The 27557-nt window shown below is 45.2% G+C and overlaps 3 protein-coding genes, 1 long non-coding RNA gene and 2 other non-coding genes across 6 annotated transcripts; 1 reads left to right on the forward strand and 5 right to left on the reverse strand.

Moving 5' to 3' along the window:
• Positions 1-1262: 1262 nt before the first annotated feature.
• LOC106483774 (uncharacterized) lies at positions 1263-9282 on the reverse strand. Its single transcript, XR_010886147.1, has 7 exons — positions 9199-9282; positions 8756-8951; positions 7257-7370; positions 7039-7089; positions 6341-6391; positions 5009-5068; positions 1263-1701 (listed from the first exon to the last, which is right to left on the reverse strand). It is a non-coding gene; the product is annotated as an uncharacterized lncRNA (long non-coding RNA).
• On the reverse strand, positions 6867-7000 carry LOC136993899 (small nucleolar RNA SNORA17). Its single transcript, XR_010886164.1, has one exon. It is a non-coding gene; the product is annotated as a small nucleolar RNA SNORA17 (small nucleolar RNA).
• On the reverse strand, positions 7611-7746 carry LOC136993898 (small nucleolar RNA SNORA17). Its single transcript, XR_010886163.1, has one exon. It is a non-coding gene; the product is annotated as a small nucleolar RNA SNORA17 (small nucleolar RNA).
• A 752-nt stretch (positions 9283-10034) lies between the features above and the next one.
• On the reverse strand, positions 10035-12596 carry MRPS2 (mitochondrial ribosomal protein S2). The gene is made up of 4 exons (XM_067308894.1): positions 12510-12596; positions 12361-12417; positions 11441-11570; positions 10035-11048 (listed from the first exon to the last, which is right to left on the reverse strand). The coding sequence occupies exons 1-4, from the start codon at positions 12535-12537 to the stop codon at positions 10505-10507; spliced, it is 759 nt and encodes a 252-aa protein (XP_067164995.1). The 5' UTR covers positions 12538-12596; the 3' UTR covers positions 10035-10504.
• A 720-nt stretch (positions 12597-13316) lies between these two features.
• On the forward strand, positions 13317-15402 carry PIERCE1 (piercer of microtubule wall 1). The gene is made up of 3 exons (XM_067308895.1): positions 13317-13691; positions 13808-13886; positions 14765-15402. The coding sequence occupies exons 1-3, from the start codon at positions 13543-13545 to the stop codon at positions 14948-14950; spliced, it is 414 nt and encodes a 137-aa protein (XP_067164996.1). The 5' UTR covers positions 13317-13542; the 3' UTR covers positions 14951-15402.
• Positions 15403-16202: 800 nt separating this feature from the next.
• On the reverse strand, positions 16203-25405 carry PPP1R26 (protein phosphatase 1 regulatory subunit 26). Its single transcript, XM_013941790.2, has 2 exons — positions 21360-25405; positions 16203-16553 (listed from the first exon to the last, which is right to left on the reverse strand). Exons 1-2 carry the CDS (start codon positions 25403-25405, stop codon positions 16505-16507), a joined length of 4095 nt encoding a protein of 1364 aa, XP_013797244.1. The 3' UTR covers positions 16203-16504.
• Between the last annotated feature and the right edge of the window lie 2152 nt (positions 25406-27557).

The following is a 27557-nucleotide window of genomic DNA, read 5'->3' on the forward strand; positions in this document are numbered from 1 at the left end:
TCTGAAGGCAATCTTTAATGTCACGGCTGCAAACTTACGAGCCCTTTGGAAGAAAGATATCAGTATTCCCTCCTATTAGTTCTATAGGATCATCATTACCTCTCACGGTTATTTATGGAGGAAATGTTTGTGTGTCAACAGTGCTCTAAATCTAGCACAGAACCATTGCAGCTTGCTTCCCTCAGAGACGTCAGCTTTCCAACATAATTCCTCTACAGAAAGGTTGAGCATCTTTAGGGTTTGTTCTGAAGGATGGCAAGACCATCCGAGTCCACCTTTAATTCCTTATTAACACTGCGGAGGAAGAGTCAGTGAAGACTCCACCTCCGGGTGCTGGACTGATACATGCAGCTATCAGTTCATCTGCCAGTTTGCAAAGGGACTGTTGGGTGAAGGGGGAGGAGGGGGCAAACGCTGGAATTTTTAATGATACATGTAGCTACCATAGCTTTTATTCTATTGTCCTCTATTCCCATGGCAACTAGCTCTACTGGCAGATTAATCTTCTTCTGCTATTAGAAAAAGGAACTTAAGCACTCCAAACCTTCCATTCAGGTTTTCCAGAAAGTTATTTTTGGTTCTCTAGTCTCTAGGCTTGAAATCTTACTGTGGACTTTTTCCACAGATAAACAGCATCCCTCTACATTTAATTTCCTCCAGTATTCCCCCACCCCCAAAGCAATACGATTAGATAAAGCAGCAGGTAAGCAGCCAGAAAGATGGAGGAAAGACATATGTTCCTTGCTTATCCACATAATCCTAAACACCAGAATCTCTTTAAGCATCGATGAGGAAAACATGAAGTTCAGGGAGAGAGACAATGTACTAAACAGAACTAGTTAAGACAGCTTTATTCAAATAAAGACACTTTTGACAAAAACCTATCACATTTGGACTGACACTCTCAAGCATCAGACTTTTGACTCACACATCCTGGCTTTGCATTTGGAAAACAAAACTGAGTTTTGTCCCTCACTAATAAAAAGCACAAGTGTTTCTGAACACATATTTATGGTTTACAAGCTACCCTACAATATGGGAGAAAAATGACTAAAGCCTGATCTTCAGAGCAGCTGTTGCTCTAATAGCTTAACAGATTTCGAGAGCATTAGAAAGGGAGCGAGGTAAGAAGCAGAACTTCACCTTTCATTGTTCAAGGCAAAGACACAAACAGTTCTCATACACACTAAGAAAAGTTATAAATCCTAGAAAGGTTAAAAATGAATATTACTTGGGGTACTATAAAAATACAAGCACAATCATTTCAAACTACTGCAGTTGGCATCTTTATTTCATTTTTGTTTTTAAAACCCCTTCTTAGCCATGTGGAGAAAACACAAGATGACACAAAAGTACTGTAGAATCTGGCTGTGAAAATAGTGTATGAGCTGGGATTACTGGGAGAAGGGAAGATTACAACTTTTAAGATGTATTCAGCAGGAGCACAGCAAAAATAGAAAGGACGCTTGGAGCAGAACAACTATAATTTTTTTTAAACTGACATTTGACTACACAGGTTGCAGCAAATACTCTGAATCACAAGCAACATCACATGTACTTTCACTGACTGTAGTGTTGGAGTTTATTTGAACCCATGTACGAGAAAAGATGAAGCTTTACGAATCTTCAAACGCAGACACTGCTAACCTTTTCTTTTGCTGTAGGCAGGTTTGCTAGAAATTCTAAAACTCGTGGCATGATCTGCAAATAAATAAAAGCCCCAGGATGTTAGAAAATAACTTCAATAGCCAGCAATCTTCTCCAGTTCCAAAGCATTTAAATTTCCTGAGCTGTGCTATAGATGAATCTTTGCAACACTTATTTCTAGGGTGCATTCCAATTCTTTCATTGTACTCCTGTTTTCACGTACAGGACACTTTCTTGAAATCCACAGACTAAAATAAGCAGTGATATAACAGCTTCCAAAGAACTCTAGTAAGAAAGAGGTAAAGGCTTTTATGGCCTTATCCCTAAAAAAATCCTCAACGCACAACCTGAAATGGATACTAAATTAATATTACAGATATGTGCAGATATACAAATTTGCAGATTATATAAAATCAGAGCCTCAATCTGCACCTTCCTGCAGCATCTTCTTATTCCAGCCCTGTAAATTCCATACCAAAAAAGGTCTCATCAAGTAATGGGGAGGTAACTTTTGTGCAAGCCATAGGAACGACAGCATTTTGTAGACTGCCAGGCTCTCGGAGAGCTCATTGTATTCTGCTCAGCTTGAACTTATTTTCATTATGCTTAGGCCCTAGTACATTAAGTCTCAACAACAGAGGGATTTGTAGCTTCAATGTGTAGCTTCCCACCTTTGAACTTCTCCTTACCTGTTAGTCTAAAACACAAACAAACAAAAAAACCACACAGGTCGGCCACTATTTTAATGTCAGTGTTATCCAAAACAACCATTTAAGTTCTCCTTTGCATCTTGAGACTGAATGTAGATATTTATTCTTTGCATTTCTGTAACTGTTTTGTTTGACTTACTGGGTATCAAACTACTTTAGAGTTCGCAGCAAAATACTGCTCCACACAATGCTTTCACTTACAGAAAAAAACTTCTCAAAGTAAAATCTCACCACAGGAGTTTTGAACTAGTACTTTTCAAGGTATTTACATTTTTGTGTTGGTAAATCAAGTACAAAGGAAGAAAAACTCTGTTTATTTCAGTGTTCAAAGCTATAACAAAGCAGTTCTAAACTGTAAAGGGTTGACTTAATGCGCACCAAGATTTTTTTTTTCCTCCTTTCTCTCAAGACCACTTCTACTTCAAAACATTCATCTTTTTTACAGCTGAAAGACAGGTAATTCTTTCAGTAAAGTAATATTTATAGCCTGCGATTGTTGCTCGGTCTTGGGAAGATGGTTAGCAGCATATGCTAACTGGAAGATTTTAATAAATATGCTATATCTAACATACCAAAGTTTTAAAGAGCCTCATTAGGCACTCACGACCCCTACAAGACCCTTGATTTGAGTAAAGGCTGATGAAAAAATCAAATATATATTTCAGGGATAAAAGAAGCCAGGAAATTTAAATGGAACAGTTGCATCCTAACGCATGCCTCTTTGCATAACCGTATCCCCAACCTTATTAGCATTCTTTTCCAAAGCCACTCCTTTTAGGCAGTTAGGCAGTGGCTTTTCCCAATTAAATGGCTCATTTTGCAGCCAGCAGCTACCCGCTTGGTTAATGGCACCTTTAGCCCTCATAATGCCCATTTAATGAGGACGTTTTCCACCATTTAGCAGTGCCAGATTTTGTCAGGCTAGTACTCAGTGCAGAGCCTTCCAGAGCTTCAGAATGCTCGCGAAGCCATAGCTTTTCTCTCTCACCACTTGTTTCAGTAACACCAGCCCAGCAGAGGCCCACATGTACCACATCACCCAAAAAAGGACAGTGACGCACAGAATTACTACAATGCATCAACACCTTTGCTCCCTAATGGCTCACTGCCTTGGAGGTCAAGTTTTCTTGCCAGCACGCTAGCACATCAACACAGCAGAAATCAATTAAAGAAGCAACACTGTGCCGAATTATATTTTTGCTATTTTGTCTGCTGTGTTATCTGCTAGAATTTGATGCACAGAGAAGATAGATCTCTTCCTGAGAAACAGGGCAAAGCATTCCACTTTTGCATTTACTGAAGGTTAACTTTACTGTTTTAAAAAGACTTCAGGTTTTGGCATATCTTTTTTTGCTTATATTACCAATATCAATCTTTTTACTTGTTTCTTTCTTCAGTATGCCTAAGACACCATCTCTCATTATATTCTGAATTTGTGACACGACAAACACTTTCAGTAGCATTCTGTGTTACAATGTGGTAAGAAGAGACCTCTTCTGATAAATAGCTCAGGCACTTTAAAACATGTAAAAGTGTAGGCTCTCAGCAAAGGTGTCTACTTGATTAAAACAGGACTTCACTGTGGAGACAACTGAGAGAAATGCTTTACTTCAGTAGCTTAGCATCAGGCCTGTTGTATCGTTTGTTAACATCAATTTAATTTTAAATGGACTAGTTCTTCCATGTACCAATGTCTTAAGAAGTGATTTTCTTTTAATTAACTTTTGGTTTGTAACCGGTAACATCTAAAAAAAATTCCTAAATAAAAATACTTTTTTCCCCTCCAACTAGCTCTCATACACTTCTGCTATTTTGTTTAGCTGCTATAAATGCATTTACATCCATTCTTTAAGAACATCAACTACAAAGCAGCCTACACATCCTTTCTGCATCACCCTGACACAAATACAACACTGCAGTCACATTTATGTCTCAACAGGGCAACAATTATTAACAGTTAAGTCTCATCACTGCCTGGCTTGGGCAACAGAGCTAAAACAGCAGCTGAACTTAACTGAGCGATCAAGTGTCTGGCCCAAAAGTTGCAGGAAGCACTGACATGCAGCTTGCTCACTGGCTTGCCAAACAGCTGTTCTCATTCTCAGAATGTGGAACTGATGATGTTCCAAGTTCATTTGCATGAGCTTTTACCCTTTACATAAAACTACACATTTACAAAACAAAATCCTGTCTTCGCTACTTATCTGTCAGAATACAAGAGTTCTGACTCACTGACAGGTGCCCTTGAAAGGATGTGCTTTGGGAGCTGAGGAATAAAATGCACTTCACAAATGAGGCATGAAGAAATTCATCAGAAATGTGTTTAAGACTGCTTACAAATATTTTAAAGATTATAGTGGTTTTTTGAAAATAAACTAAAAATTGCTGCTGTACCTGAACAGATGAACCTGAAAACATTCCTCCTAAAGTAGATGTTTGTGAGCAAAAAAGATGAAAGAATATTGAATTTTAAGTTCTTTTCACAGTTACACATTCAAGATGTCACCAGCAGCAAGTATTTAATTTGTCCAAGTCTCTTAAGAAGTCAGAGGGCCATGGTGTGTCAGCCCAAGGACTTGTCCCCTAACATTGACTATTTTGGTAACACATTAGGGTTTGAGTAGGTTTACAAGAACTGACATAATGCCTACCTTCAATACTTGAAGCAAGTTCCAGAACTCATTCCTATTCATTCCTATTCTCACATGTACCTGTAAGAAGGAAAAAGATCTTTTTTTTTTTGTTTTTTTTCCTCCCAGAAGCAAGCATGATTTTAAAGACATACTTCAGAAGATTCACTCTGATTTGAAGGCATGTATTCATACATAAAGTGACTAAATTGTTGATTGCACCTTCTGGTCAACCTTACTTAGCACTTTTGAGAGTCAAGATGTTGTTGATAGAGTAGTTACGTTTTAAGTACAGTAAATTTTAGAAGCAGGGTACTATTTCCTTCATATACTAAATCCACACCCAACTGCTTCTACCTCACTCCAGTACTTTCAAAACAACAAACTTAGGTATCTGTTTCCCTTGCCTCCTCCACACACAGGTGTAATTCTTGGTATCTACATAATGTTAATCCCTGCAAAATTCAAGAGGCATGGTATCCCCATTCCACAGACAGAACAGGCAGCAAACACGGATGTCTTGCAGGCCACAAGGACAGCAAAAATAGGATTAAAGAGTTCAAGAATAGAACTATTACTTCTATTTGTCCTTGCAAAAAAGGAAAGGACCTTCTCCTGATGCAGTTAAAATTGGCATCCATTTAACTGCCTTTCAAAGGAAATTTGCTCCATCTTCCGCTGATTCTCTGGAGAAAGAGGTGTGCATGGAAATCATGTTAAGCTACTAATGTTGAGCTACTTGCAAGTTTCAGGCACAGGAAGCCCCTTCATCTCTGCCCCCTTAATGACATTAACAGATCACAACAGCAAAACTTCTGAGGACTCAGGACTATTACAATAAAGAATACTGAAGTCTGCCATTCCTCCATAACGGTATCAGATGCAATATGCAAGAAGCCTGAATTAGCTTTCAATCTCTCTGTTGTGGTGAGATCTTAACTGCAAGATCATCCCCCTACACCTGGAGTCAAAACATGTTGCTGACTCAGAGGCTTTTTCATCTATGGTATCTAACAAGTGAATTTGAGACAAGTTCTTATGGCTTCCCACCTCTTCCTCTGCAGTTTGCAACAAGGGGAAAAAAAGAAAATTCTGAAATTTATACCTACAAAATTGTTTCAGGCTACATCTATGTTACACCTAGACCGGTATTTGAACGCAAGAGTTAGGAGGTAAGCATAGGGCAAGACTGAGTTCAACACAAGTTTAACAAACAGCTTTATGAAGAAAGTCCTGTTCTGTCTGTATGTTAAACTGTTAAGATATTAGCAAAGTGCAAAAATTTCAACATCAACTCCAGCCAAAGTCATAACTCACATGCCTTATATCATATAGGTTCAAAAAACCCCTCACCTTTTTTCTGTGAAAATGTCTTCTTGGACATCTGCCTTCAGAGTTTTCTATCTAAAAAACACATATCAAAAGGAATTAAGAGCAAGAAAAATGGATGAGAGCCACAATTCAGAAGGATTTTTCAGAGTTTTAAGGAAGTAGTAGCTGACTTCAAACTCAGACTCAGCTGCATATTCTTTTCTTTTCTGAGAGGATGGGGTGGGGAAGAGCACGGACTGCAAAACCACAAGGTAAAAACACTGTGCAGTCCTATATTCCCACGGAAGAATCCTGAGTAGAGGAAGGCATCAGGAAAGCTACACTGACAGTTTTCAAGTGTGCTGCTCAGCATACTGAGCGCACAGGACTGATGATGTTTGATGGCAGAAAACTCGATTGTATCTCTTGTCCTTCATTAAAGGAATGAATGTCCTTCACGCTGAAGGACAAGGGCTAGTTTCTGTACCCTACCCCTCCACAGCTGTGAATCCTTCATCTTTCATCTTTTAATATTAAGGAAAAAAGAAAAAAGGTAAAGTGAGAAGCAATTGTCAGGCTGTGGATCATCCCTGAGCGCTCACAGGTTTCGGAGCGCTAGCAAAGACGTAGCCTTTTCCTCTCTGCCACCTAATGACACAAACGTGGCACAACAGCCACATTTGCAACACGAGCTGGGGCATGGAGCTAATCAACACTGACTTGCATGAACTACTGCTCACCTCAGGTCTTTGAGAAAACCTCCTGGGTCTGCCATGTTTACCTGCCTTTCTCTGAAAAAGAAAAATGATAAATATATAGAGCATTTATAGTATCTGTTTAGACACTCTTCAAGGCCTGGTAACATGGCTATTGTTTCACTGCCGACAGAAGTCTGAGAAGCCCAGTCCAAGAGGCAAGCTAAAGAAATAGAAGCACACAGAGAAGGCACGTTTTTTACCTTCAGAAGAGGAAGAGGGCCAGGGCTGCAGGCATGCAACTCCCAGAATCTGCTCCCAGTGATGTCACCAACTTGCCACGTGGCTTTAGATCACTTCAACTCACATTCTTCCATCTGTAATACAAATACAAATCTACATACCAACTATGCCTACAGCTTTCAAGATTAAATATTAAGAAAGCCCTGCAGCCTTTTTGCTACACATCTGCTACAGTATGTATAGGACAGCATCCATTTCTACTGCATACAGATCTCATGCTTAAATCAGAATGGTCAAAAAAAGGGGAAAGAAAAAAAAAAAGGAGAGGTTTAGTTTCTCAAGAGCCTCCTAATAAAACCAGCCTATTTATAAACAATGTCAGGCTATCAATCACTCTGAATGCTCACAGGTTTCAGAACAAACGAGCGTAGAACATAGCCTGTTTCTCTCTGCCACCTAATGACACAAAGATGTCACAGCAGCCACCTTTGCAACGCCTGTAGGGGCAGGAACCAATTCAATAAAATCTGATAGATAAGTGGAAGTTACATGAAAAATTACGCTGAGGATTACAATGCATCAACAAACAAAAAGCACTTCATTACATTTACACCAGTTTGAAACAAAAAAGAGTGAGCTTATAATAATCTTTTGCACTATGTGCAACTAAGATATTTCTATTGCTGATTCTCAGAGAACACTTCCAAAACTGGTTACAGAGTGTAAGATTAAGACCAGATGGGTCATTAGCTCCCATTAGCCATTAATGAATCTGATATACCAAGTAGCCCAGTTTGAACTATTTCAACTCAGCAAGCTCAACACCACACTCACATGTACTTATAAAACCTGATTCTTAAGTTAATCACTCTTCTTATGCTTACTGAAACAAGTACTTTAAGTCATTCTGCTGTGTAGAAAAAACACTAAGACTGAAAAACATGATGTTTGCAGGTATCTATAAGATCAAGACTGTGTCACCTATTCAGTAAAGTAGTATCACAAAGGTATTTGGTCTATTTGTAGATAGAAAGTGTAATGCACCACTTAGAGAGTTGAGGAGATCCCTGTACTCATTTGCCTGAATCACTAGTGTTTTTTTTTTTTTAAAGCATCAGACCTTTTACATAGAACTTAAGGCCAAAGTTCAGAAAGATTACGATGGAGCTCAGCCACCCTTAAAGTCTACACTAAGAACAACTCTTCTACAACACCCTGCAGTTGTCTCAGCACCCTCTTTGCCTTATCACTCTTCACTGACCCTACACACTTCAGCACTATTCTTTCTGCTTCACACTGAACATCTCAGTGTCTGGAGCAAAGGGAGCACTGGAGTCCAGGGCATCCACTGTTCTCCATCTTGCTGTCACCAGCCACGTGGCTGAGCAGGACACGCTGCTTCCAGGCCAAGTCCAGACATCTCCATTAGCGGGGAAAGGAGGGGACTGAGAGCCTGACTTTGCTAGGAGTCACCCTGAGCAACCCTGCAAGACCACCCCTCCGCACGCAGCCAACCCACCTGTGCAGGCACAGGGAACATCTGTGGCTCCGTGCAGGCCTTCCTCCTCTTCCTCTCCACGCACAGGAGCTGCGCTTGGCTGCAGCCACATCCTCACGGCCCCGAGGAGCAGCAGGGGCTGCCAACAGCCAGGAGCTGCGGCCAGAGCCCGTCTTGCAGCAGGAACCTCGCAGCGACATGACGCAGGAAGGGGCACCTGAGCAAAGAGCACCAGGCAGTCAGTGAGGCACGACCCTGCCGGCGGGCACAGGAGACCCCCTCCGCGGCTGATACACGCCTCCCCCCACCCCCGAGGGGCCGAGACCCCCTTCCCATCCCCCCCCGGCATCTCCCTCTGAGGGGACGAGACTCTCTTCCCCCCCCCCCCCCGCGGCCTCCCCGCCCGAGGGCGCAGAACACCCTCCCTTCACCCCGTCGAAACGAAGCGGGAACGAGGAACAAACCTGCCCGCCGGGGGCAGCAGCCCGGGCCGCCCCTCACCCCCACAACACTAGCCCGCCCGCTCGCTCCGCTCCCACTCGCGCCGCGCGTCCCGCCGAAAGGGCGAGGCGGCTCCCGCCTTCCGCTTATATAGCGCGCCTGGACGGAAAGGCGGAGGGGTCAATCCGCGCTGCGCCTTCGCTTCCCGCGAGCGCCCTCTGCTGAGCGGGAGGGCGGAGAGCAGGGTGCAGCCTGGACAGTGGGGCCAGGACACGGCCAGGGAAAGGGGGCAGGGAAGGGGACACGGCCAGGGAAAGGGGCCAGGGAAGGGGGCACGGCCACGGGGAGAGACCAGGGAAGGGGATATGGTCATGGGAAGGAGCCAGAAACAGAGACATGGCCACAGGAAGCGGACAGGGATGGGGATGCAGCCACAGGAGGCAGCCAGAAATGGGGATCCAGCCACAGGAAGGGGACAGGGTGAGGGACATGGAAAGGGAACTAGGCCAGGGGGGCAGGGACCCATGGCCAAGAGCTCTTCCCCATGCTGGGTCCGACCCCCAACATGGCAGGACTGGCCTAAGCCCCCCTGTAGAGATACAAGGCATGTTAGGGGCTGAATTTCCTTTTTCCTATCTCCACCTTGAAGTTCCCAAGCTCCCACCCTGGCAGACCCTCAACTCGCCCCCAGACACAACAGGGTCCCCAGGCTGCGATGCCACAGACTTTGCAGCCCCCAGGCCTGGGCCTGCCATGCCCTGAGGGGTCCCTGGCTGCAAACACCCTTCTCCCCTTTGCCTCGACCCATCTAACATCATGTTTGCAAGATTTCTCATCCTTCCCCAAGGGCAGAAAGAAAAAGGATAAAAGACCGCTTTATTTGTCATGTCAGGAAGAAATGTGGTTTCATACAAGATCAGAAGCTCAGAAACAGGAAGGCCACAGGACAGAAGTGTCTCCTTGCACCAGGGACAAATACAAGAAAAGGAATTGCGACTGCCCTGCTCCATCTTCCCTTAGATTGCTCTGACCAGCTTTTTTGGGGGATGAAGAGCGGAGCAGGGAAGTCCCTTCACAGGTAGATTCTCTGCAGGGGTCTCTGCTGCAGGATTTCTGCACAGCGACAGAGCTGGGGGGTCCCTTCTGGCAACCAGCCCAGCTCTGCCAAAAGCCAGGGGCGACGCTCTGGGCGCAGGATCAGACCCCCAGCGCCTGCAGGAGAGGAGCGGGACGTCCCATCTCCTCATGCCCCTTGTCAGCAGGGAGGATGTGTCAAGCTGCTGGGCACGGTCGCTTCTGTCCCTAGGCCAAAGTGAGAGCGAAGGGGCTCTAAGCGCCCTCTGCTTTGCTCTGCAGATCGTAGAAGACCTCCTTCTGCTTCCTCTTGTCCTTGGCGCGGATGATGGTCATCTTGAAGAGCTTGCAGTAGAGCTCCACAGCGGAGGGGCTGTCGTCGTTCCCGGGGATGGGGTAGGTGATCAGGCAGGGGTTGCAGTTCGTGTCCACCACCCCCACCGTGGGGATGTTCATTTTGGCAGCATCCCGGATGGCCACGTGGGGCTCAAAGACGTTGTTGAGGCTGCTGAGGAAGATGAGGAGGTCGGGCAGGCGGACGCCGGGCCCGAACTGGACGTTGGCGTTGGTGAGCAGGCCGCCCTGCCAGTAGCGGGTGTGGGCGTACTCCCCGCACTCCTGGGCCGTGCTCTCTACCAGGTGGCCGAACTGGCGGTTGCGGCTGACGAAGAGGATGATGCCTTTGCGGTAGGCGATGTGCGCCGTGAAGTTGAGAGCCAGCTGGAGGTGCTGCATGGTCTGATCCAAGTCGATGATGTCCTGGCCGAGGCGGCAGCCGAAGATGTAGGGCTCCATGAACCTGCCGGGGCAGAGGGAGGGCGACACAAGGGGACGCGGGGACAGGGGGGCTACAGGCTTTGAGCAGCATTTCTGAATGCGGCATGCCCCCCCCCCCCCACCTTCCCACATCTCCAACCAGCGCGGGGAAACGCTCCTGACGGATGCCGGAGCTCTTAGTACACAGCATCTGCCCCGACTGTCCCAGCTGGGCTCAGAGGGGCTGCAGGTCTCTCAACGCCTGCATCGCACCAGGGAACCAGCGCTCCTGCAGGGCAGTAACTGGGCCCAGGCAAGAACGTGGGTCTATGTGGGCAGTGCCAGCCCTGGCCCGATCTACAGGGGCCTCCAAAGAGGTCTAGGGAAACACTTCTGATTTCAACAAGTGCTGGATCACGAAACGGGGTCACTCACCTATGCCGGCACCCCTTTTTGTGCCCCAGGTGCACCCGGGCATCGAAGAGATCTTTCAGGGAGAAGAGCTCCTGCACGTTGAAGAAGTCGGGGTGGCCGAGCGGCTCGGTTATCAGCCTGTCATCCGCATCTGAAGGGAGAAGGGAAAAAACTGACTGCTCCCTCCCCGTGTCTGCAGGGCATGAGCCGGGACTGCAAAGTTTTGCTGCCCGTGTCACCGTCCACGGCACCCCGCGAGCACGTGCACCCCAGTCCCCGATGCACCCGTGGCCAGGCGCGTGCAACGAGGGCCAGCTCGCTCGGGCCAGGCAATGCCAGCAACGACACTGCTCGTCTCGTGGCCCCAGGTGTGGGCAGTGCCTGGCAATGCCACGCAGTGCAGCCGGGCGACACCGCAGGGCGCGGGGCTGCAGCTGAGCGACGCCAAGGGCTGCAGGCGGGCGACGCTGCAGGGTGCAGGGTGGCAGGAGGACAGTGCTGTGGGGTGCACCTGGGCGATGCCAAGGGCAATGCCATGGGGTGCAGGGCAGCAGCCGGGCAATGCCATGCAGCGTAGGGTGGCAGCTGAGCAACGCCGTGGGGTGCATGCAGGTGATGCCATGGGCTGCAGAGCGGCAGCTGGGCAACGCCAAGGGGTGCAGGGTGGCAGCTGGGCAATGTCATGGGGTGCAGTCAGGCGATGCCACGGGGTGCAAGATGCAAGGTGCCCCTCCGGTCAAGCAATGCCATGAGGTGCAGCCAGGCGATGCCAAGGGGCGCAAGGTGGCAGCTGGGCAACGCCGTGGGGTGCTGCCAGGCGATGCCACGGGGTGCAGCCGTGCAATGCTGCAAGGTGGCAGCCGGGCGATGCCGTGGGTCCGGCTCGGGGATCCCCCTCCCGGTGCAGCCCCCCCCCCCCCCCCCCCGGCCCCGGCACTTACCCCTGGGCTGGCGGGCCGGCGCCGGGGCCACCACGGTGCTGTAGAGCCGCGGGGCTGCTGCGGGGGGGAGAAGCACAGCGGGTCACACGGGCCGGCTCGGTTCGGCTCGGTTCGGCTCGGCACCGCCCGGCCCGGCCCGGCCCGCTCACCTGCCCGCAGGAGCCTCGGCACCGCCATGCTCCGTGCCCGGCGGCGCAGGGCGAGCAGGAGCAGGAGCAGGAGCAGGAGCAGGAGCAGGAGGAGGAGGAGGAGGAGGAGGAAGGTCAGGCGGCGCCTTCCGCTTCCTGTGCGGCTCCACCGCCTCCTGCCGGCGCCGGGCGCCCTCGCAGCGCTGCACGGCCGGTGCGGGGCGGGCTCCTGCCCCCCCCCCGCGGTGCCGCCCCCCCCCCCCCCCCCCGCGGTGCCAGGCGCTGCCCCAGCACCGAGCAGCGGTGCTGCAGCCCGGGCTGCCCCGGGGTCCCCCTGCCCCCCCCCCGCAGAAGGCGGGCGCGGGTGCCCGCGGCGCGGCTGCGCGGCTCTGGCAGCGCGGCGCCTTTAAGAGCGCAGCTATAGGGCTGCGGAGCCGCCGCCCGTCGCCGCGCAACGGGACGCGCCGCTGCCCGGACCCAGCTCGGATCCGGACCCCATCACCGATCCGGACCCCACACCCAAACCCCAATCCAAACCCCGACCCCAGACTTGAACCACAGTCCCAACCCGGACCCCGACTCCGCACCAGACCCAGTCCCGACCCAGACTCGAACCGGACCCGAACCCCAGTCCAGACCCAGACCCGGACCCCAGACTCGAACTCCAGTCCGGACCCAGATCTGGACCCGACCTGGACCTGCACCCCACACCCAGACCCAGACCCGAACCCCAGACTTGAACCCCAGTCCAGACCCAGGCCCAGACCCTGCACCAAACCCCAGTACCGACCCAGACCCCACACCCGAACCCAGACCCAGACCCCAGACTCGAACCCCAGTCCAGACCCAGACCCAGACCCCGCACCCAAAACCCAGTCCCAACCTGGACTCCGACTCCACACCCGAACTCCAATCCAGACCCAGACCCAGACCCCCGACTCAAACCCCAGTCCAGACCCAGACCCAGACCCCAGACTGTACCTGGCCCCCATCCCAGGACCCCCCCACTGGGACCCCGACCTGCAGCCCGGACCCCGGCCTTGACCCCCGCCGCATGTCCCGTCCGCTGCCCACGGGCAGCCCCGACGGGGCGGCCCCAGGGCCCCCCCAGCCCCCTCGGGACCCCTGCACCAGTGACTTCTACCGCGTCAGCGACAACCTGCCGGCCAGGTTCAACCACCCGGCGCGCTTCCAGGGCTACCGGTGGGGACGGGCCCAGCTCCCCGGCTCCTGCGCATCCCCCCCGTCCGCCCGCACGCAGCAGGACGTGCTTTTGCTGGAAAGGTTTCCGTGATGCGGCTTTATGCTCTCTCCCCTAGGAAAAAGGAGCCTCACCCCCTGTACAGGACCAGCAACCAGACCTACGGGAGCAAAGCGCCCACGGTGCATGAGATGCCGGTACGTACGCACCCGGGATTGATAAAAGCATCTTTCAGTCTTTTCTTTGACATTTACTTTAGTTACTGCTGCAGTTTGCATGTTCTTAAAATCTTCAGCGATGATCGCTCCTCTTTTCTTAAATCTTTATAAGCTAAACACCACCGTCCTGGTAACACCAAATCTCCACTTGCTGTAGCAATGACCCATTTTATGTATACATGCAGGGTATGCAGTTACCCTCCCGTGCAAAGTTATTTCTTGCTTTTGGCACAAGCATGCTGGAGAAAAAAAGTACGGGCTTAGCAGATGCTCTAGTGTCTCTAAGCAGGTTTTACATGAGAGGATAAGACAGACAAGAAAAACTCAGTTATCAGTACAGTTTCCATCACCTAGGTCTTATCCTGGAATGTGATGCAGTAAAGGGATTATGTTTAACAGGACAAAAATCTCTTTTCTTCTGCATAAAAACCCAGAGAACTGTTCCTTGTGTGACTTTTGCTGCTGAATGCTGTTACTGAAAGTACAAAGTATTTACAGATAAATTCCTCCACATTTATTCTACAGAGGAAAAGCAATTGGGAGAATGGTTTTGGACTCCAAAGACTGGCAGGTTTGAGGGTTTTGCTTTCATTCTAAGGCAGTGGTCAATGCAGAAGGTTCGTGAACAGACAAAACTCCTCTTCCCTTTTCAGAGCACAGCTCAGCCCTGATACAGCAGTTCTGAACCATCCCGAACCCCTGTCTCTGGCCTCTGCAATGCCCTGTGACAATGAATTCCTGCAAGTGCCTTAACTTAAAAGTACCCTTACTATTTTATCCTAACTTCCGTAAATTAAAGGTGCTATTTATATGGGCATTTAAAACATCTCCTTTCTCCCTTTTCCTCCTTCCCACAGACCTCCTACTGTGCCATCTCGCACGCTTTCTCAGATACCCTGGGACTGTGCGGCATGTACAGAGATAACGGGCTCAACACCTACCTCGAGAAAAGCCACGTGACCGGCCCCGGCAACTTCATCACCTCCTCCGACCGCCTCAACTTCCATCCCAGTTACAACCCGAGTGGGCCATCGCACTGTTAGGAGATTCGCAGCAGTGGCAAGTGCAGGACGAAGCCCCTTCAGTTTACCATTGGTTACCTAGTGAAAACAAAACAAGCGAAAAGCAAGCAAACAACCCCAAAACCAAGCAAACAACCCACAGCACTAACCTTATCCTAAACCTGTTGCTAAGCCTCAGGTGAAGGCGTGACTGGAAGCACCATTGCACTGGACCTGCTCAACAAGGCTAGGGGTTATTTCACCAAGAGCGGGGCAGGTTTCTGTTCCAGCAACGCCGCGGGCCATCGGGCTGCAACACGGCTCTCACTAGAGCGTGTGGCCTCAGGTTGCCTCTTCTGAAAGCAGCCGTGGGACGTCACGAACGGCTGTGAGCAGAGAATTAAGTGGGTAAGCAAGCTGGTACGAAAACCGTATTGGTGGGAGGCCTAAACTTGAAATACTGTTTCAGAGCTCTTGTCTTAATAAAGAAACACACCCAGGAAAAGAATGGATTTTTTCAAAATGCCTTTGAATATACAGGAATATTGTGACTGCTAAAGCAAAAATGGGCAGCTCGCAGGCAGCGTGCTTGCCCATGCCATGCTGCTCCATGAATGCTCTAGGAACAACATGCAGCTATTATTTTTGGATGAGCCAGTGTGGTTTTATTGCTCACTCTATATTGATTCTCTATTAAGATAAGCTGGGAGAGGCCAATTAGTACTGGCTGCAGCAATGGCTTCTGTGGCATTAGCATCGTATCTGCTGCAAGAAATCTATAGTACTTAAGCAATACTGAAAATTTTGGTTGCTATCACTGAGCAGAGTAAAACTGTACAGACAGACTGTCAGGAAAATAATTCATATAGCACAGTAATCAGCAACAGATTAACAAACATAGTTCACAACATTAACAGTGTAAATCAGGATTTAATAGGAATTTTTATCCTGAGTGCAGGAAAAAAAAATCATCCAGCTTGGTAATGTGACAGTTCCTATAACAATGTGATGAAATAGCTACAAAATTAACCGATTAAAGGTAACAGTATATTCATAAAAAATGACAACAAAAAAACCAACCCCCCCCAACTTTTTTTTAAAAAACAGGACTCCTAACTAGTTAAGGTCATGAAGTTAACCTGGGAGGGGGTAGCATTTTAAATACACCTCCCAAAACCACAATGCCTTAAAAATTATCCGAATAAAGGCAACTAATCCAAAGGAAATTTTTTTTTTCTCAAGTTTTATTGCAACAACTGTAGTTACAGAACCAATGAAACTGCATCATTTATACAATAACTTCACTTAAAGGAACACCGTATCACATTTTTCCTAAAAACTAGATTAGCTTAATGTTCCCAAACCTACCAGTAAGATTTAAATTATGCCCATCAGAGAATTCCCGTTTTGCACTGCAGTGCGTTTGGTTATCGCAAACACAAGAATACCTGGCTAAATTCACCTTTGCTGAAAACACATTCACGTTTGAACAAGTAAATATACTAAGCACAGACATCGGCCTGAAATTTAACTTTTTTAATATTTAACTCATGAAAATAAACAAGCAACTGTCTATCATTCACTGCTTTTCTTCCATTAGACTCCAGGTAATACCTTGAGTTTCTCATAACTTCCCTTTCTTCTCCTGAAATGAAAGGCAACATAAAGCGCAGAATAAATACAAAACAGTTGCGACAATTTTACACATCTTTTGTTTTATCCACAGATTTTTTTGCTGGTGGGATTAATTTAGGGATGAGACTGCTTCTTAAAAATATAAATTCAGTGGCCTTTATTATGTATTTTCCACTTCTTTGCATGCTTCATCTAAAAACACCCACGTCCCTTCTTCTTTACTGTTAATTTCTGCTTTTTTTTTTGGAACTGAAACCAGTTTCTCTGAACAGTTTTGCATGACCATGCAGTGCACCTTCCACCACTCTAATACAGACTGTGTCCTGACATATTCTGGAGGATGGTTCCCCAGTTTGTTTTCACTGAGGTCTGCACAGAAGGGAGCAATACACAAGCTTCAGTTGCAGAGTCGGCCACAAGAGAGATTTCCCTTCGCATGTTAATCTGCTTGAGGCTACAAAAATTTGCAGTTCCTTTTCATCTTTTCTGCATACTCCGATCCTCCTGAACTGTCTTGTGTCCTCATTTGAGTTTACTTGCCTTACTTAGGTCAAAGGCATTTCTTCCTTGTGTTAACTTCAGAGAAAAAAGTCTTCATTATCCTGATATTCTCTAAATTACATGGTGTATAAACACAATAGGATAGAGAGGACTATGATATAAAAATGGCATATATATCACAGTCACCACAACCTTCTAAGTCTACAAAGTATATCACAAGAAATGCCCCTTGTTGAGAACTTGGCTGATACTAGTAACTTCATGCAATCTTCTGCTATGCAAGCGAAGCACCTATGCAAGTTTCCAAAATCCTTAGCAAGCACGGCTTAATTAGAGAACTCTGACACTGCAGACAGGATGCTGTAACTTACCAGGAGCCATAATAAAATATACCAAGTAGTTTAATAACTTAACACCCAAATTAGCAAGATTTGTGCCCAGACTGAAAAAAAAAAATCATGCTGTTTTTTAAATATAGACCAGCAGCCATTTAAAAAATAAAATTACTTCTTTACTTACTTGAGTGGATCCGAGTTCATGCTTCCATATTTCTATTGCAATAGATACAGGATCAAATTAATGCCTAGGGAGGTCTGAAATCACGGAAAGAGGAAGTTTGTTCTGGGCACTCAGCCAGCGCCTCTTCTGCTATCACTGGAGTTGCCAAAAATAGGGTCAAGAGGGGTATCTAGTCTACTGCTGGCTGGCTCTTATGATCAGTATCAGTAGGAAGAAAATGAAAGCTGACCCATTTTGGTACGGCAGCTATCAAGATTCAAGCGATTTGTACCGCAGTCCCCAACTTGGTACTGCATGCGACTCTTGCTCATAAATTTGTATGCACTCACTCAGTATAATTTTCCTACAACTCAGCTGCTCGACCCTTAACCTGTAATGTATAATAGTGACTTCTTATTGTTCAAACACACCAGATGTCTCTTTTTTGAATGACTGATGAGAACTGTGCCCAGAATGATGATACTGCCAATGGTGCCGCACCACTCCCCATACGGCCGAGATGTCAGTGCTGCAGATGGTTGCTGTACGCCATTTAGAGTTATATCCCCTGCGGATGCTTTGCTCCTGCCTCACAAGTCAGCAATTCCAGTGGGACAAAGTGTGGAAAAATCACTTCCCGAGACTGAAGAAGGGTGGGAGGACCTGGGGGGACGGGGTGAATACCCACAGCATATTGGTACAGAAGCACCGAGGCTGACAGGCTGGTTTGCATACCAGAATAACACTCTTCCTCCTTCTCCCCTGCAAGACTAGCCCAGAGTCTCCTTGCTTTCGAGGAGAACTCAGCGCTAGGTGTTGCAATCTCCCCGGCGTGAGCAAGAAAGCACGTTCATCCAATCCCCCCACCCCCATGGGCTCCTGGACTCGATACCTCCAGTTTTCAGTTGTGCGGCAGAAAGGATCATGTGCCAGCTCTGGAGGCTGCAGGAGCGGAGCTGCAAAGGCTGCCATGAGGAGCCAGACCAAGTGCTTTCCAACTGAACCTGAATTCTCACCTGCCAAACTCTGCTCCAACAGGAGGAAACCCCCAACGTGCTTGGGAAGTGCTCCTCTGATGCTGCTAAAGGAGAGGGGCAAGCACAAGGAAAGATTGCATTTCTTGCCCACAAACTCAGGGAAAACTGCTGTTATGGTTTTGCTAGAGTTACAAACACCATACTCACCTCTCTGAGTACCCACACAGCTTGTTTACTTATGTGCTTTGTAGATTCTCCTCCTCCACTTTTTGTTATTAAGAACATTTGTTTAAAGATGGATCTTTTAAGATCTGGATTCTGCTTCTTCGTCCCATGAAGTCACATTCTACTATCAAAAGAGGATTAGGGCCTCAGGTAGCTGGTGGCCGCAGAGAAGAAGCGACAAGAAGCAAGAGCAGCAGATGAACTGTGATCCTGTTCCCAGTTAGGCTAATGGAAGTTTTGGGATCATCTTAGAGTGTGACATCCTTCACTCACAAATGTTACTGGCATGAGCTAATTACATCCCTGGACTATATTCATGAGGGAAAAAAAATAGGTAACAAAAAGGACTATTTACTAAAGAGGATGACACAAACCATAGGAGCACTCTCTGGTTTCATGGTTCATAGTCAGAACCCAATTTATTAAACATTATAAACTTATCAATGTACACCATTTCCTATATACAAATCAAGTTTATCAATTAAAAAAAGTGCTGTCTGAAATTAGATTTTATTTAAAGCACAAGGTAATCAGCATTGCATCTTAACTGAAAGTGAATCAGTTCAAGAGTAGTATTGAGAACACAGACACATTGACAGGGCACCAGACACCTTTTAACTCTTAATGTTGATTTACTGAAAATTTTGAGGACAAAAACATTCAGCTTATTTTATACAAACAGTACATACTGCTTCCATTATCTCTATTAAAATTAATTATAGTTTAATCCTTTTAAAGCAAGGTACTCTGAAAACTTCTATTTTAAAATACCAGTCTATTTACCAATGCCAAAAAGGCCCAAATCCTGCAACTGAATCAAGGCAGACAAAAATATATGCCCATGTAGACTGACTGCAGGCCTGTGGGCCAAGTAAAAAACACTTTTCCCAGGTATTCTACCACTAAAACAAAAGGATCTAACATACTGATCTCTTAAACAAACAAACCAACCCAAGGACTATAAAAACGTGGCCAGACAGTAAGATATATCAAGTGACCACTATTAAAATGTTTAAAATGTAACTGCACAACAGTATAAACACACAAAGGATGTTATTGATTTCTCTACATGCCACAGTTACTTGCTCTACTCTACACTGTAGTTTGCCAATATTCTGCAAATGCATCATATCGGGGATACTATGCAATACTGGATCCATTTTTGACTGCTTTTGCTCCGTTTTGCAAAATTAAGGCCAGCTTCTAGGAAGACTGCTGAAGTGATTAAGAAACAAAGTGATACTAAATGGTAGTTTGGCTGAGATAAGTTCTGTAAAAAGGACCAGATACAGCGAATACTAAATCAATTCACAGGGACAAGAGGTAAGAACAAACCAATCCAAGGACTTCACTACACACAAATGAAAATGAAATAACTAGTCAACACCATAAATTCACACCTTTTAGATTTTCCAGTGAAATCTGTGTGGGGACACTTACTCTGATATGAACGCACTACTTCAATGTCATTTAAAATTAACACAGATTAAAAAGTAGTAGTGAAAAATTGTTTTATTCTAGCTACTGGAAACAGAGGCAGAGAAAGCTCTATAAGTAAAAATGACGAGAGCTGAGAATATCCTTGGCGTTTACTTTAGGGACCTCCTATAGCAAACCTAGCTTTGCTCTATTGCACAAAAATAGTAAATGAAGATAAAAGTTCACAGAAATGTAAAATTTTAGAAACCACTTTTGAAAAAGGAAAGAGAGGGCACTCAATGCAAGGAAGTTCATTCAGAAAAACAAAAGCCATCGTTGGGCAACTGCAGGGCATCAGTATTAGATTTGAGAATAACTAAGAAATTGTTTCAGCCTTGCAGGCCCAAAAGCATGTAAATCCAGTGAAATCCACACAAATAATGTTGTTTGAATGGACACGCTCCTTCTACACGCTCCTTCTCTTGACTTGAACTGCAATTGTGCTTTGAATCATCTGCAAACAGGTTTTCAGTATTCAAAAGGTACTTTCAGCAGCCGCTGAGATCACTTTACACAGGGCGTGAGTCTCTGACAGACTGACCCACTTTATTCGTTGGAATTTGCATGTGGCTCTACAAGGATGGATCTCCACACCTTCGCGGGAGTTCTGCTTGCTGAACTCATTCAACACTTCTCAGAGTCGGAGAACTGAGACCCAAGAATAAAACGACTACATAGAATTGTCCTAAGGCAGCTCCAATGCCAACAACTGTCAGATGCTTTGCCTCAAAAGCACAGCGTTGCTATCAAATGCTGCGTTTCTCTAGGATCTCTTAACAGATTGCCAAATATATTAGGCACAAAAACAGGTTTCCTTCTAATATATGATTAGAGGCCTCATAATTTAAAGCACGATTAGCCGTGGTATCTTCGTATCTACAATAACTACAGCATCCTGTAGTAATGCAAGACCTAAAAATCATTATAAAAAATATTTCCTTAGAGAGCACTTTAAATAATTTACAAAATTCTACAAAAACTATGTATGCTGTTAAATAGAAGCATTTTTCACATTAGTGTGTATACATTTATCAGTATCGCCCGCTTTCTCTCCTTTTGTCTTGTTTATCAAGATAATTACAGTGATAGTTATTTTCTAAAAAGACTGTTACTGTAAAAAAAAAAAGTGTACTTACATATTTGATACCTTTCTGTTCAAGAGGGAATCTGCAGGTATGTCAGTAAATTTTGCACAATTTTTGTCTAAAACTTCCTGCCCTTGGTCCACTCCACAATCGGTTTCCCTATCTTGGAGGACAGGTATTTTTCCTTCCGAACTGGAGCTGGATACCTGAATTTCTTCCTGCCTGTCACTGTCCTGGTGGGCAGCTATATCTTCTTTCTCAATGCACACGTGTATACTCCTATCCATACATGTTCCTCCCCTAGTTTTATCCAGCGTTACTGCTGTCACATTTAGTCCCTGCAGTGGACAACCTAAACTTGGATCTGGCCTGTTGTACTGCTGGTTATGCTCTCCCTCACTGCACACGTGCATACTCTGCTGAGATGCTTCTCCACTAACTTCATCTGCTTTTACTGCTGCCGTACTGGGTTCTGGCAGTCGGGGACCTAAATTTGAATCTGCCCACCTGTCTCCATGGGCATCTCCTTCCTCAATGCACTTCTGAATGTTCTCAGATTCAGATGTTCCTCTGCTAATCTTATCTACTTTTACTGCTGCCACACTCTGTTCCTGCAAGGGGAGACTCGCACTTGAATCTGCCTGGTCTCCCAAAGAATTATCCTTTTTGTAAACCTCTGCTTCCTCTTTGATGTACAAAGGAGCAGCCTCCAGTCTTTCACAGGTTTCTGTTACATGGGGACTTGACACTTCCACAGGGAGCTTTTGAGAAAAACTGGATTCTTTTATTGCTGTCTTATTCTCTCCGCTAAATTCGCCTTTTGGCAAGAGGGGTTCTTTTCCCTGTTTAAGTGTGTCTGTATCCTGGGAAGCTACCTCTGCTCCTAATGCACTGCCCTGGGTAAGCGACCCTTCTGCTTTCTGCCTTTTGTTCAAAAGCATGGATTTCTTCCTGTCCCGAGCGTATTTTAGACCTGCTATAAATTTACTTGAAATTTTTAGGTGAAAGGTATTCTTTCTTTTAGATCTAGGCTTTGCTTTAAAAAGTTTTTGTACTTTACGACCATCGTTTTTGCTGGTTTTAGGTGGAAGTATTTTCTGCACAGGCTCTATACTAGAGATATCCTTTTTACCTGTTGCATTTCCTTTTGCAGGTATCTCACCAGCAGCAATACCTTTAACCCCTACCATTCCTTGTTTAGCTTTTGACTGACCAGTAGTATGAAGATATACATTCTCTGCACAGGAAGCATTTTTCTCACTGCCATGTAACATTGCACTTTTCCCTTCCGTTCTCTGAGAGTTCTTCAACTCATCAGTTTGCTGAGATACCTTAGTCTTTTTACTCTGAGCCAGTAAGAGGTCAATCTCATTTTCAACTGGCTGTTGTTTTGCTTTTCCTTTATTAGCACTTTGTTTGGTCACGCTCAGTAAGTCCAGAGTTGCATCATCTTTTTGCATCTCTGAATTGCTTGAAGAGTCTTTGGCCTTTTCTGCCAAAAATTTCCGAATTTCTTGTTCAATGCTGTCATCACTGTCCACTGAACTGCTATCATCAGTGGCTGATGCAGCTGTGAAAGTACATTTTTTATTTTTAGCTGTCTGCAGGTTATTCTGGTTTGAAACTGGTTTACGTTTACATCCTTTTTTAAACTGTAAATTAAACTCTAAGTTCTTCATGGTTTCTGGTCTTTCATTTGGAAGTTTGATATTTATGTTGTCTGAAGGATTTCTGATTGCATTATCTTTCATAGCTTTTCTAGATTTTGAGAGGCAGCTTTTCAGTAGCACAGGACTTTTACATTTCCACTCATTTTGCTGGAGGTTACTAAATTCATCTAGTAGCTGGGTTTCTGTCTCGCTGAATCTGACTCTCTTCTTGCACTGAGTTTTCTGGTCTTTAGACTTCTTCTTTAATTTTCTTTTAGATCGTAAAAGGTCCTTGATAGCACTATCAAGATCCTCATCACTATCCAGAGAACTGCTCTCGTCATCCGAACAATCCCTCTCTTGAGTTGGGACTGTATTTTTAATAAGCTTTCTTGTGCTACTTTGAACCTGCATAAAAGGGTTTACAGAGTCCAAGGCCACACATTTGCCAACAGATCTGGCCAATTCGGAAGACATCGGCTGCTGCTGCCTAGCCGCTTTGCTACTTAGCCCTTGAGCATCACAGAGTTCTTTAGGGCTGCTCAGAGCACGCCCCTCTTGGAGCACAGGAAATTTTGAACAGTAATCTGACTGGAAAAATCCTGTCTCAAACTGTTCAGGTGTTTTTGATGCACCTTGTTTCGCTGTTCTACCTTCTCTTTTGAGTCTCCTTTTACGGCTCAGTGATAGCTTCAGTGTTTTGGGAAGAGAAGGCTCAAGGGTACCAGTGAGGTTGTTTTGATCAGAAGGCAAAGGAATCTGGATTGAGTGCGACAGACTGGGAGGCTTTGTTACAGGGCTTTCCGACTGTGCTTTGAGAGCCAGAAAAGCCCTGATTTCTTGCTCTATACTATCGTCGCTGTCCACAAGGCTGCTGTCACTTTCACAATGAGATGATGAGAGAAGCTGGGGAGAAAAGAAAGAGTCTGCAGTAAGTGATTTGCTCTCACTTCCCATTTGGGATGGCATGATTGTTTTGGAAATATCAAGGATAGCTTCTGCACACATGAGTTCTGCAGATGTGTCTGCTCTGCAAGAGGCCTGCAATGTCAGCTCACAAGCAGAAATCTTGTTTTCTGCAGGTGCAAAATGTCCGGCTTTTTTCAGTGGCTTAAACAGCTTGTTAAATTCATTGCTTGTGCTTTCTACTTCTGCTGACTTTGAACTAATTTCTTTTCTCTTGTCGCTTGTAGGGCTTTTATGGACTTCTGGTGAGGCACTTGCTGAGCTAATTGTCAGGCTTGCAGAAATGTCTGCTATGCCTTTTGCATCAAATTGTTCTCTTTGCAAAGGGGCATAGTCTGTTGAAGGACCTGCCTCTTGCCTGACCTTCTCCAGCTGATAAAGTTGAATGGCTTCTTCAATACCATCATCACTACTTGAGTCAGATGCGTGCATGCTCTCGTTGATAAGTTCTCCTCTTGTCTCCCAGAAATTAGCTCCACTTTCTTCATTTTGCTCCACTAACCAGGGTTGGCTAGCAGTGGCCACTTCCAGATATGCTTGGCTCACTTGGCTGAAATCGCTAGGTTCTTCTCGGACTTTAGACTTCAAACATTTGGACTGTGTGCTGCTTTTCCTTAGCTTGGGATGGTGTCTTAAGAGAAGCGCTTCACACCCTTGCTTTATAGCACCACAATTTGTTTTGTTAGTTGTTTCTTTGTTACATTTTAGGACAGATCTCACATGTGAATCTTTTTTATCCTCCCCAATTACACACTTACTAATTTCTTGCTGCTTCTTCTCATGCAAAAATTGCACTATTTCAGCTTGTATGCTCTGTTCAAAAGAGTCATCGCTACTGATGCTTTGAGGAGAAGCAGGCTGTAGCCTTTTACCAATTCCCAAGTGGTCAGAAAGATAGTCTTCAGAGAGCATCTCAGCTTTAAATTTCACAGGGAGAAGATTATTAGCCATTTTGTTCTCGGAGAATTCTCTTTTAAACCTTTTGTCTCTGCCTGTACTTTCAGAACACTCTGCGTTCCTTTGCAGTGACTGGCCACTCTTGCTTTTTGCTTTCAAGTACTCTTGAATGGCTTCCTCTATATCTCGGTCAACAGAATCGTCACTGTCAGAATCCAGCAGGAGAGGCCCAAACTCCACATTCTCTTCCACTTCAGTGCCGTCGGAATCAGCAGGGAAACTTAACCTGTTATATTTAGGGTGTTTCCGTAGCAGCGCGGTGCTGGTTGCAACTCTGTTACTAGTGCCCTTTTCTCCCTTTTGTTTCTTCTGAGTAATACAGTCATACTCATTGTTCATACCCAGGGGAGACTCTTGACTTTGCAGGTTGTTTATGATCATCTGAACTTTTGCACTGACAGAAGTTCTAGCGACGTCCCCTTCAGATTCAGGGAAGCAACCCGGGTATCTACAACTCCTTGATGGTCCAAAGGACTCCCATTTTGTTTGTAGAGCTACCAAAGGAGAAGCATTCATAAGGAACATTCTAGCAGACAACAGCAAAGTCGACACAAGAACAGTTTTTCAGACTGGTCTCTTTTCCATCCTACAATAAAAGAGAGAACAATACTTTTCATAATGTATCTGAGTTTTGAAAGTTCCATGCAATACTACTCGGTGAGACAAATTGTAAATTATTACCACTCAGACTTAACTGTGCCAGATAATCACAAAAGTTACTCCTCAACATCTTTTTAACCAGTAAATCAGTGACTACTGCCATTAGGGACAAGATAGAACACTCATCATTTGTGGTTTTCAGTATTTTCTGGTACAGCTATAATCTGATTCAGATAATTGCCTTCACTTCTTAAATTCTTCCTGCACTTTTCACTGAGGATAGCACTCTCTTTTGACTATGTTCCTAAATAACCACATACTATCAAGACGCACAAAGATTCACTTTGACTACATTTCAGCATACAGGTGGGCAAGACCCCTTTCTGCACTAACATGATTTTAATGCTTCTGCAATGAGCTTTGTGGCAAAAGAGAAAGAGCAATTTTAAGGGAAGCTTTCATAATGAAGTGGAACTGGTGGGAGAGCAGAATCCTGCAAAATATTCTCCTCCCTATGTTTCCTTTGGCATAATCGCCCTTTTAAAATAAATCCCGCCATGCATAGCTCAGCTGTTTAGTCTGACAACAAAAACAATGTTGGCTATGTCCACATGGCATATAATGGGCGGATGTGAATCAAGGCTGCCCATGATCCGGGATGGTGGAACACAAATCAACTCTTATTCAACGGGCAGAGTGATTACATTAGCATGATGCCAAGCCTGAAATCACACATTATCCCAAGACAGATTCTACTAGTTCTAGCTTGGCATTAAACACACACAAATGAAGGGATTTGGGGGAAGCTCAAAAAAGAGGAAAGGGAGCTTATTTCTTCCTGAAACATACCATACAGCAATAACCCTGAGACAGCAATCGCTTTGACCTAACTGCAGGATCAAAGCTTTTGGTAAACACAAACCTTCAAGAGTTTGCAAAAGCAGTAAGAAGATTATGAACTATTCTTCATGTGACAGTAGAAGCCCCACACAGAACGAAGCCCTGTTGCATGGGGTAATGAAAAAAGCCACCCAGAGAAGACTGACGATGCACCAAAGAGTTCACAGCTTCCACAAGAGTTCCACAAGGGCGGAAGGTTTCGCCTGCAGCATCATTTGGCAGGATCAAAACATCATCTGGCTGACTCAAGGCACACACCATCCAAAGACTACCGCAGCAGAGCCATTTCTACACTTCCGAGATGTTGTCTCTCACACAAACTCAGCAAGTCTCAGTCACTGCATGGCACTGTGCTCTACAGACCTGCAAAGACACCCTTTCACCTTTAAGTTCTTTCCAACCTTGCTCTTGTCAATTATTCTCTAGTTTTGGCATCAAATTAATCAGTGGCAACAAATACTTTAAAGAGTTTAAATAATTAAATAATCTTTAGTAGTAGTTTAAAGAATTATTATCCTAAAAAATTTGTTAAAGAATTACTATGATTCTAAATTTTTAAAAAACGTAAAAGTGTATTTATTTGCTACTGAAAAAGAGATGATAGAAAACCAGGGATAACAATGCTTTATCACTTTTAGAAAGAGCATGGTGCTCCAACAAAGAATGTCGTGTAACATGATAAACATTTTTGACAAAAGTATTCTGGAACCTACGCTCAAGGATCAGTTTTATTGCCATCTTATTAGAAGATTAGACTATTCTTGAGTCACCCTGGACATGTCTTACATGATTTCCACAGAGCTCCTAGCTCTGAAAAAGCAATTGAAAATCTTTTTGCCATTTCATTCTCTGGTTCTCTATTGCAGAACATCTTAGCATAACACATTTTAAACTAAGCCTTTGGCTCCGGAAATCTATTTCTGATTTTCTCTTCCCCAGTGGAAATTTATTTTAAAATATCATTCTTGTAGAATTAAGATTTTAAGTGTATCGATCAAGAACATTCTTCCTCGTTGGTTGATACTTGGAGCAGTCTGACACATGCTGTTATAATTTCCACCTTTTAGTCAACTGAAGACAGTTCAGATTTATTTCTCCTCTATACATGCCAATAAAATACAAGCACTCTAGACCTTTCATGTTTTAAGCCACAAACTAATTTGGGAACTGTCTCACA

The sequence above is a fragment of the Apteryx mantelli genome, chromosome 21, assembly GCF_036417845.1.
Source record: "Apteryx mantelli isolate bAptMan1 chromosome 21, bAptMan1.hap1, whole genome shotgun sequence".
Taxonomy (NCBI): domain Eukaryota; kingdom Metazoa; phylum Chordata; class Aves; order Apterygiformes; family Apterygidae; genus Apteryx; species Apteryx mantelli.